The sequence below is a fragment of the Gopherus flavomarginatus genome, chromosome 9, assembly GCF_025201925.1.
Source record: "Gopherus flavomarginatus isolate rGopFla2 chromosome 9, rGopFla2.mat.asm, whole genome shotgun sequence".
Classification (NCBI taxonomy): domain Eukaryota; kingdom Metazoa; phylum Chordata; order Testudines; family Testudinidae; genus Gopherus; species Gopherus flavomarginatus.
Genome location: NC_066625.1, coordinates 33056362 through 33067928, shown reverse-complemented (window position 1 = coordinate 33067928; position 11567 = coordinate 33056362). Strand labels below are relative to the sequence as shown.

Here is an 11567-nt window from a genome sequence, read left to right as displayed (position 1 = left end):
GGCTCGCCTGCTCCTGCCTTGCTCCATCCTCCGCTAGGCCAGGAGACGTAGCAAAGCAATTTCTACTGCATTCATATTCCCTTTGGCTGCTGCTGGCTGCAGCGCCAATGCCTTCAGATGAGCTCCCCAGGCTGAACCTCGGTGTCTACGATTATAGCCAAATACCAGCCTCCTGGCATCTACCTGCTGCTCCTGGCACATCCTCATGGCTGGTCACAAACCCACCTCTCTAGGCAGGGCCGGCTTTAGGCAGATTCAGCCGATTTCCAGGAATCGGGCCCCGCATCTAAGAGGGCCCCGCGCTGAGAGCCAGAGCCCCAGCTGGAGCGCAGCAAGCAGCCCCACTCTCCCGGCTGGAGCCCCGGCCGGAGCGCAGCAAGCCGCCCTGCAGCCCTCCCCCCTGCTCTCCCGGCCGGAGCCCCAGCCGGAGCACGGCAAGCCGCCCTGCAGCAGGGCCGGCTTTAGGCCGATTCAGCCGATTCCTGGGAATCAGGCCCCGTGCCTAACAAGGCCCTGCGCCTTTAAAATTTTTTTTACTTACACCCGCTGAGGTCTGCTCCGGGGTCTTCCATGGCCCCGCTCCCCTGACCAAAGCACCGCGGGGAGCGCGGCAAGCTGCCCCGTGGCCCCGGCCGGAGCGCGGCAAGCTGCCCTGCGGCTCCGCTCTCTCCCAGCTGGAGCCCCGCTCTCCCGGCTGGAGCTCCGGGCCCTTTAAATAACCCCCAAAGCCCTAGGATAGCAGGGGGCTCCGAGGACTATTTAAAGGGTCGGGGCTCCAGCTGCCTCTGCCACCCCATCCTTTAAATAGCCGCCGGAGCCCTGCCACCCCCATGTATTCTTCAGGGCTCCCGCGGCTATTTAAAAGGTCCGGGGTGGGGTAGAAGCAGGGGAGCCCCGGGCCCTTTAAATAACCCCCAGAGCCCTGGGATAGCGGGAGGCTTGGGGGCTATTTAAAGGGCCAGGGCTCCAGCTGCCTCTGCTGCACCCCCTGCCCTACCCCCAGCCAGCTCTGCACTCCGTGCCCACAGCCAGTCCCTGCCAAACCCCCTGCCCTGTCTCCAGCCACCCCCTGCCACACACCCCTGTGGCCCTGCCCAAAGCCAGCCAGCCCCCACACACCCCTGCCCGCACCAGCCCTGCACACCCTGCCCACACCCAGCCCCAAATCCCCTGTCCTGTCTCCAGCCAACCCCGCTGCATTCCCCTGCCTGAAGCCAGTCAGTTCTGCACTCCTCTGTCTCCAGCTCTCTCAACCCCTGCTGCATCCCCCTGTGGCCCTGCCTGAAGCCAGCCCACCCCACACCTCCCTGTCTCCAGCCAACCCTGAACCCCTTGCCCTGCCTGCAGCTAGACCCTACCTCCAGTCAGCCCCTGCCCTGCCTCCAACCAGCCCCATGTCCACTGCTGCCCTGCAGTTCCCAGGGCAGTAACCTTGCACACCTGCTTCAATGAGGGGTGCAGGGAGTGGCAGGGACCCACACATGTGAAATGGCGGTCATTAATAAGCAATCAACAGCATATATGATGCAATGTACATAATATACAATTTTATTATTTATATAGTTATGGAAAGTAAATAATACATGGAAGCAATGAAAGGCTTTTTTTTTACACTTTTTTTTTTTTTTTTTAGTCATCCCTGCCAGGGCCTCGCCGCAAATGTTCGAATTGGGCTGTTATACCAATTATATTAAAGGGGACAAGACAAAGATGCCACATTTATTATGATAACTAATATCTTAATTCTTATACACACACACACACATTATACCTAATACCTATACACACACACACATTCACATTACACCTAATACCTATACACGCACACACACACACATTCACACCCACACCCACATTTATTAGGTGTTCTGCAGCTACTGCATAGTTACCAGTCCTGAAGATAGCTTAAGTTCATGGCTTGATTTTGCAGCTTGGGTTCGTAGCTTGTGGCGGCTAACTGGCCAGGAAAGCCGGGCACAAGGCCGAGCTGGATCTCTGTTGGGCAGGCACCGATGTTCTTCCATGTTGGCAGCAGAATGTTACCCAGAGTCTCTCATCTCACCCTTCTTTTTTATAGGCTTTTAGTTTGGATTCAAAGTCTATAGGTCTTGCTGTGTCACACTGCCTCTGGGTTTAGATTGATCACCCATCAATTGCAGGCGTGACTTTCAGCCTTGAACCTGGCTTTGGTCTTCCTTCTGTTGTTCTGTTGTCCTTTTCTTTTTAGGGTGGATGCTTCTTACTTTGTTTAGGGCTGTTGTCTAGGTCTTCAGCCGTTGGTATTTGAACTTTATCTCATCAGGACAGGTTGGGGCTGGAGGTTGATTCCATCATTCAACATACCTCATTCACACATCTAAACTAAACTAATAAGATTACAGCAGGGTTTGCAAAAATGAAGGTTGGAGGAAGCTTTTACAAAATGGAGTGAGTGTTTTAAAACGGGTTTTGAATTACAATATGGAACAGAAGTTACAGTGTAGGCAAGTGTAGTGAATGGTGAACAGAAGTTACATTAATAAAGTGAACAATTAAAAACAATTTCATTTATCAGTTCTACAGGGCCCCGCACTTCCTAAAGCCGGCCCTGTCTCTAGGTGCTGCATTGAATGGCCCATCAGCATCACTTACTGGTACTTGTATAACTGGCACATCCATGCCATGCCATTGGGAGATGTCTTCATGCAAGTTGGTAAGCTTTGAAATCTTTGGTCTCAGGGCATCCTGGAGTGTTATGCTGGGCAACAGGGCTGTAGGGGGGAAGCTGATTTTGTGGCCAATGGGTACGTGCAATTAACATAGAATGAATGAGGGGCAGTTTTATAAGTGCTTGATGATTGGCTAGAAGCCAACTCTCCAGTCACGTGATATCTGGTGTTTTTCATAAAGCCCTACCTCTTGGAGTCACGTGATTATAGGAGAATCTTGGCTTTAATTAAAAGAGCCAGGATCCAGCCTTCATGCGTGTGCAGAAAAGCTGGAAGATGTGACTAACCTCTCAGTGCTCAAACCCCACCAGGCCAATAAACAGAACCCACCACTGATTATTTTTTCATCTCTTGTGAGTTTTAAACCAGTCTCATGATTTGGGAGGCCTGGCTCCTGAACTCTGAACACTTAACATGAAACATAAGAAGGGCCACACTTAGTCAGAACAATGGTACATCTAGCCCAGGACTGTCTTCAGACAGTAGCTGATGCTAGATGCTTCAGAGGGAATTAATAGAACAGGGCAATTATCGAGTGATCCATCCCCCCACTGTCCAGTCCCAGCATCTGGGGTTGCATCCGTGACCTAATAGCCTTTGAGGGACCTGTCCTCCACGAACTCCATGAACCTGACTGTTCTTGTCACTGTCTGTCCGCATGGAGTCATTCCCTACAGGACAGCATTTGCTGTGGTGTCCCATCCCGATTTGAGGGCAGAGATTCTATTCTGTGTCTAACACGGCTTGCCTTTTATAATCCCCCACTTGCACTAATGACACTAATGTAGTCAAAGGGCCCGGAGAATCAAGTGGATGCATCTGTATCTGATTTGGAGTGTTTTTTGGGGGGGTCATTTATGCTCTTGAAGGCCTCTGCCATCTGAGCTGCCAGATTCTGTAATGAGGGGTATTTCTCTGCTCATGGCAGGGTCCCTATTCAACAAATGCTATTGCAACAGCAAGACTATAGCTCGGCCCCGGGAGGGAAGGGACTAGACCGATTGTTGGGGGGGGGGCCAGGCCCCGAATAATTAATAATAAGACACGGGGTTAAAAGTTTATATTCTCAGGCCTGCCATTGCCCTCGAAGTACTCCTTAGATTAATCAATATGTTTCTTTAAAGCTAGCAAGAGTACATGCAATCATTTATCATTTTCTTTTGTTCTTTTGTTTATGGTATTAAATGCAATCGAGCAAAGGGGGGGCTTTGTAGAGTGGGTAAAGGATATTGTTTAATTAAAGGATCCGGTACTCAATGAATTGTAAATGATGAATTATGGTACCTGTAAGCATCTGTGTAAACAAGTGGGGTATATAAGCTGGGGAAAAGGATAGTGATGTGTGCATGATCTGAGATTCTATATCTCCTTGCACCTTATTTGACTCAAATAAAGATACTTGCTTCTCCACTCCGGTGTGGTCATTGGGGATACGCACACTGGGCAAACGAACCCCCAACTGTTGCACCCCCTGCAACAGCTTTGGCGAGCCAGCCAGGAGGTCAAAGGCTAAAAATTAGCCTTGCCCGGACCCTCTCCGGTGGCCGACGGACTGAGACAGTCACTGATGCCCAACGCGCACCGGTGCTTTCACCGGGGGCCTCAGCGAAGTCTGGTACGGTCGACCCCGGGAGGCACAACGGTGCAATGCCCCAGAAGGTGGAGAAGCTTTGGTCCTGAGCGACGGTGAGGAACCGGTCTCGGGGATAAGGTAGGATAAAAGTTAAAAGGTTTAATCTGTCACCTGTTAAGACCTGGGGACGCCCAGGGTCTCCCAGTAAGGAATGGGACAGGGACAGTCACGGGATAAGGCAGCGTGCACGCCTCTAGAATGTGTTCTGGTTAACTGGAAAATCTTTGGAACGGATCCGCTAACTAAGGGTAAACTAAAAAGGTATTGTACAATAGACTGGCCTCAATATCAGCTGGAGGACCAGGAACGGTGGCCACCGGAGGGTTCGATTAATTATAATACGATCCTCCAACTTCTTTTATTTTGTCAACGAACTAATAAATGGAATGAGCATATGTATGGTCAGATATTTATGTCATTATGGAACAGAACGGATATTTTGAAGCAGTGTAATTTGATTCCAACAGGTTTAGGAAAGAGTTGTGAAAACGTTCTAAACTCCACTGTAATAGCAGGAGCGGGGTCCCATTCGGCCACAGCACCCCCACCGTATGGTGACAAAGTCCCCACAGCCCCACCAATTGAGCCCTCTACAGGTTTGTACCCTTTAATTACTGAAACGCGAATCAATCGCAATGCTACGGGTACTCAGGAGGCAACTACTATGCAGGTGTATTCTCATGTTCCTTTTAACCCTGTGGATTTAGCGGCTTTTAAAGCACAGGCAGGGGAATTCTCTACCAACCCCTCTCGATTCATTTCAGTTTTTGAAGGTTGTCTGGTTAGTCATAAACCTGACTGGGATGACTGCCAGGTACTTCTGCGAACACTCCTTTCTGAAGTAGAGCGGAACCAAGTTTTAGCTAAGGCACGGGCAGAGGCAGAAAGAAGACATGAACAGGATCCAGCTACCTATAAGGAGGCAAAAGATCAGGTCCCTTTTACTGACCCCCAGTGGAACCCTAATAAGCCTGAAGGTATGGGTCCTTTAACTAATTACAAAGAACTGTTGCTGTTTGGCCTACGTCACTCCGCAGTTCGCCATAACAACTGGGCAAAGCCTTATGAGATAGTACAGGAGCCAAAGGAGAGTCTGGTAGCCTTTCTACAGCGTATCCGGGACGCAATTAGACAGCATATAACAGCCAACCCTGAGAGTCCGGAGATTGAGGCAGTCATAAAGGGTATTTTCACCAGTCGGGCTGCCCCAGATATTAGAAGAAAATTACAAAAGAAGGAAGATCTCATGGGAATGACTATGGCTCAGATCCTGGAAACAGCTAACAAGGCTTACAGTCTTCGGGATGTAGAAAAGGAGAAGAGGCAGGTAAAAATGATGGTCACGGCAGTTCAGGCTGGCCGAGGGCGACCCCCTGTGGGTGGAAGGGGCCGTGGATATAGAGGTCGAGGTCGAGGGCGCCCTGGTTTCCAAGAAAGACGGCTGGGTTGAGAGCAGTGTGCACTCTGCCGGCAGGAAGGACATTGGAAAAATGAGTGTCCAAACCAGGATTGTATCCCCCAGATGACAGCAGGGACTCTGACAGATTAGGGGGGTCAGGGGAAACGGATAATTCTGCCCCCGGAGCCCCGAGTAAAGATGAGGGTAGGAAGCACTGAACTGGACTTTTTGGTAGATTCAGGAGCAGCCCGAACTGCTGTAAACCAGCCCCTCCCCTTGCCCATAGAGAGCTCTCTGGTGGTAACCGGGGCAGTTGGAAAAGCAGCTTCGTGCTCAGTTTATGCCCCTGCTGAATGTGCTCTGGGGGAGAAGACTATTACACACCGGCTTGTTTATCTCCCTAACTGTCCCACTCCGTTGCTGGGATGGGACCTCCTATGTAGGTTAGGGGCTACGTTGCACTTCTCTCAAGATGAAATTGTTCTCACTCTACCCCCTGAAAATGCCTGGGTTGTGGTTTTGGAACCTGAATCTGAATCTACAATTACCTGCTCCCCAGAATGGGAGGAATGGGAAGGCCAGGTGTACCCTCTGGTTTGGGCTTCAGGGACCCCAGGAAAAGCCGCTCATTTAAGCCCCATAACAGTGCAGCTCTTGCCAGGAAAGGGGCCAATTCGGATTAAGCAGTACCCCATCAAGAAGGAGGCCAGGGAGGAACTACAGAAAATCATAGATAAATTCCTGCAGTGCAGGGTATTACGGGAGTGTCACTCGGCTTGGAATACCCCTATCTTACCAGTCCAGAAACCTGATGGCAGTTATCGGTTGGTGCAGGATTTAAGAGCCGTCAACGAGCGGGTTAAGACTTTACACCCCCTGGTGCCCAACCCATATACCCTGCTAGCCTCTGTGGGGGGACAGTATTCATATTTCTCAGTTCTTGATTTAAAGGATGCCTTTTTCACGATCCCGGTGGACACACAGTCCCAGGAAATTTTCTCCTTCGAATGGGAAGATGCAAACAGGAATAAAAGGCAACTGTGTTGGACAGTGCTGGCGCAAGGATTTAAGAACTCCCCCACTCTTTTCGGTCAAGCTTTATCCCGGGACTTGGAAGGATGGGAAAATGAGAACAAAGTCCTTCTCCTACAGTACGTTGATTATTTATTAATCGCAGCAGTGGGACTAGAAGTATGTCTCCAGGCAACCGTAAGTCTTTTAAACTTTCTCGGGCTGCTGGGGTATCGCGTGTCAAGAAATAAAGCTCAAATTGCCCTCCCCAAAGTACGTTACCTAGGCTTCCAGATCAGACAGGGGGAGCGTCAGCTTTCAAGGGGGAGGCTTGAAGCTATTTGTCAAGTTTCTACTCCCCGGAATCGCAAGCAGCTCAGAGCATTCCTGGGAATGGCAGGATTTTGCCGCATATGGATTCCAGATTTTGGACTGATAGCTAAGCCACTGTATGAATGTGTTAAAGGGACCGATCAGGAACCATTTTACTGGACAGCAGAGGCAAATAATGCCTTTACCTTAATAAAAAGAAAATTGATGGAAGCCCCAGCCCTGGGTCTGCCCGATCTCTCTAAGCCCTTTCAATTGTATGTACATGAAAGAAAAGGGGTGGCCCTGGGACTACTTACACAGTTATTGGGCTCTTGGAAACGCCCAGTGGCTTATTTCTCCAAACAATTGGATCAGGTTGCTAAGGGGTGGCCGGCATGCCTACGGGCAGTTGCAGCTACAGCTCTGGTATTAGAGGAAGCAGAAAAACTGACTTTGGGGGGAGCTGTTCAAGTATACACTCCACATATGGTCCAAGCCTTACTGGACACAAAGGGGGGTCTCTGGCTCACCCAAGCCCGGGTAGCCCGGTATCAAGCTAAGCTCTTAGAGAACCCCGAAGTTACCCTGCAGGCTTGCCCCTCCCTTAACCCAGCCACCTTGCTGCCAGAAACAGAGGGCCAAGAGCATGACTGCTTGGAAGTTATAGATGCCCAGTATTCCAGCCGTCAGGATTTAAAAGATCAACTTCTTCCTAACGCAGACTATGAGTGGTACACGGATGGCAGTAGCACTGTTGTAAATGGACTTAGAAGGGCGGGCTATGCCGTGGTGTCTCTCCATGAAACTGTGGAGGCAAAAAGCCTGCCCCCCGGGACTTCAGCCCAGCTAGCCGAAATAGTGGCTTTAACTCGTGCGCTTGAATTGTCAAAAGGGAAAAGGGTTAATATCTTCACAGACTCTAAATATGCTTTTGGTGTACTACATGCCCACGCAGGTTTATGGAAACAAAGGGGATTATTGACGGCTCAAGGCTCCCCAGTCAAGCACGGGTTACAAATTCTTCAGCTTTTGGAGGCCGTACAACTCCCCTTAGAGGTCGCAGTGATGCACTGCAGGGCACACCAGAAGGAGGACCACAGTGTTAACCGAGGCAATGCCAGGGCGGATAGAGAAGCCAAGCGAGTTGCCACTTTAGAACCGGGACTAGCCGAGGGTGTCCAGTTTCATGCCTTGATTCCATCGCTAGGGGACCTCCCTACCCCACAGTATACGAGTGAGGAGTTAGAATGGGCTGAATCTCTTGGGCTCCAGAAGGAAAACGGATGGCTCCATTCCGCAGAGGGAAAGGTCCTGTTGCCAAGGTGTATGATGCGACCAGTATTACAAAAGCTACACCAGACCTCTCATGCAGGCAGGGAAGCTTTAACCCAGCTTACATAAAAGTATTTCATCACCTCAGGACTTCGGCCCCTAGCGTCCCAGATATCAGCAGAGTGCCTTTTCTTGCCAGAAAAATAATCCTCGACCAGGGAATCCAGTTATACCAGCTACCCTAGAACCCACTCCGGGCCCCGGACTAGTGTGGCAAATTGATTTCACTGAACTCCCTCGAGCCCAGGGGTATAGGTACCTCCTTGTTCTGGTGGATCGCTTCAGTGGGTGGCCTGAAGCTTTTCCTTGCCGAAATAACACCGCTAAGACTGTGGCTCTTAAACTTGTTAAAGAAATTTTTCCTAGATTTGGCCTGCCTCGATGGATGGAGTCTGACCAGGGAACACACTTTACCTCAAAAATTGTCCAGAATGTCTCGGATATCCTCCAGCTCAACTGGAAACTTCACACTCCTTGGAGGCCACAGGCCAGTGGCGTGGTAGGTAGAACGCACTAATCAGACACTCAAAAGGCACCTAGCCAAAATATGTCAAGAAGTGTCTTTAAAGTGGCCCGATGCCCTACCTTTGGTTTTACTCCGCATTAGGGCTCTTCCTAAGGGTAGAACGTGTTTAAGTCCCTTCGAGATTATGTTTGGAAGGGCATGGCCTATGAATGGCACCCCGATCCTACTAGGGGAATGGGAGGTCGGGTGTGGATATTTGTCCCAATATATGTGTTCTCTGTCTGCTGTTCTATGTTCTCTTCACAGGTATGTGAGGGATTCTCAGCCACTCCTCTTGGACGCACCTGTTCATTCCCTACAGCCTGGTGACTTCGTCCTCGTCCGGACCTGGAAGGACAAACCCCTCCAGGAGAAGTGGAAAGGACCCTATCTTGTCTTATTGGTTTCTCACACGGCGGCGAAAGTAGAGGGACACAAGAGCTGGATTCACTACTCCCGATTGAAAGCTGTACCTCCACCGCAAAATCCAAACCCCAAGCAGTGGACGGTCCAGCCTACTGGGACCGAAACATCGGAAGATTTGGGACTCAAGTTATTGTTTAAACGCAAATCACTCTAATTTGGCCATGTTTTTAATATTTGTATGGGTGTTTACTGTTTCTGGACAATTGGCCCCTTTATCTTTCCGCTCCCCAGAAAATAACTGGTGGGCTCTTTTAGCTGCCACAGCCTCTAATTCTTCCCACTTTTGTGTAGGAAGCGGTTACACTTTAAGGTCTGTATTTACTACTTGTTTTGTAGGAGTAGCTATGCCCTTGCAAGATATTCACAATTATACTGAACTTGCTGCTTATAATATTAAGTTGAAGGCCCAGCAGCTGTCTGATTTTGGCTCTATTTCACATCCTAAACCCTATACAAACCAGAATCGCCTTCAAATTCGGCTAATGGCCATATCCTCGAATGTTACTTCCTGTTTTACTGTGGTGGGTGCTCAAAAGGCTGCTATTAACTTAACAAATCATGAGATGAATTGTTCTGTTGCTCCTACCTCAACTTCCTATCTTTATTCACATTTATACCTTCCCCGTGGGTGGTTTTTGCTCTGCGGACTAACTGCATTCACTTATGTTCCAGCTAATAGTTCGGGAGGCCCTTGTTCTCTTGGACGATTAACCATGGGGGTTGTCCCTGGTCATGCTCTAGTTCTAAAGACACCGGGGCCTACCCGAGTCCAGAGAGCTCGGCGTGGCCTGCCTCTGGACGAAACCTGTGATTCTAAGGTAAACCTAGTGTCTAAATCTCAGGCTATAGCCCTCGCTACTTCATTGGTCGGAGTCCCAGGCCTGGCCTTAGATGCAGAGCTCCAGCTTGCAAAAGTGGCCTGTGCCCTTGCCAAGTCCATCAATCTAACTTCCACTTTAATCTCTGACTTGGCCTCGGAGCTCACAGGGGTCCGAGAAGGGGTACTCCAAAATCGAGCTGCAATAGATTACCTCCTCTTAAGGCATAATCATGAATGTGAGGAATTTAAGGGTCTCTGTTGCTTTAACCTTTCTGATCACAGCCAAAGTATTGAAAATAGACTAGCTAAGTTGCATGACCTTGTCACTCATATAACGCAAAATAGTGACAATGAGTGGTGGGGTTCTTGGGGTTTTGGTAATTGGTTTGAGTGGCTTAAAAGCATTTTTACCTCCCTGCTAGTAGTAATAGTGATCGGTTTGCTCTTCTGCTGTGGTCTGCAGTTAGGAGTGCCTTGTTGTAAAAGTTGTCTGTCTGTCCTCCGTCAGCCAACAGAAATGTACCCCCTTAGGGCAGTCTCGCTACCAACATCGGGTGGCCTACCCTTCAACCTTGTTTTAAGTAATGAATATGAGAAAACTCAACGAAAGGCCTTTGAGTATTCTCAAAGGGGGGGATTGTTGGGGGGGGCCAGGCCCCGAATAATTAATAATAAGACACGGGGTTAAAAGTTTATATTCTCAGGCCTGCCATTGCCCTCGAAGTACTCCTTAGATTAATCAATATGTTTCTTTAAAGCTAGCAAGAGTACATGCAATCATTTATCATTTTCTTTTGTTCTTTTGTTTATGGTATTAAATGCAATCGAGCAAAGGGGGGGCTTTGTAGAGTGGGTAAAGGATATAGTTTAATTAAAGGATCCGGTACTCAATGAATTGTAAATGATGAATTATGGTACCTGTAAGCATCTGTGTAAACAAGTGGGGTATATAAGCTGGGGAAAAGGATAGTGATGTGTGCATGATCTGAGATTCTATATCTCCTTGCACCTTATTTGACTCAAATAAAGATACTTGCTTCTCCACTCCGGTGTGGTCATTGGGGATACGCACACCGGGCAAACGAACCCCCAACTGTTGCACCCCCTGCAACACAGTGGTCCCCAACCTTTTTGTGGCCAGTAGCACATTCATCTTTTCAGAAGAGTGTGGCGGGTGCCAACAATTACTCACATACAGGGCTGGCTCCAGGCACCAGTGGAGTAAGCACGTGCCTGGGGCAGTACATGCTACGGGGCGGCATTCCGTCCATTCTGCAGAGTCAGAGTATTTTTGTATTTTTTTTGGCACCCGTTCTGGGCAGTGTGGAGAGAAGCCGAGAGGACAAAGAACGCTGGCGCCCGCAGGCTGCAGCCCCAGAGTTCTCTGTCCCCAGTAGGCGCAGGGCCATGGCTTCTCTCCG

General features: G+C 49.5%; 1 protein-coding gene across 1 annotated transcript; it reads left to right on the top strand.

Moving 5' to 3' along the window:
- The first annotated feature begins 5057 nt into the window (after positions 1-5057).
- LOC127058349 (uncharacterized) lies at positions 5058-9739 on the top strand. The gene is made up of 3 exons (XM_050968267.1): positions 5058-5668; positions 6692-6891; positions 9168-9739. Exons 1-3 carry the CDS (start codon positions 5321-5323, stop codon positions 9478-9480), a joined length of 861 nt encoding a protein of 286 aa, XP_050824224.1. The 5' UTR covers positions 5058-5320; the 3' UTR covers positions 9481-9739.
- Positions 9740-11567: the final 1828 nt, after the last annotated feature.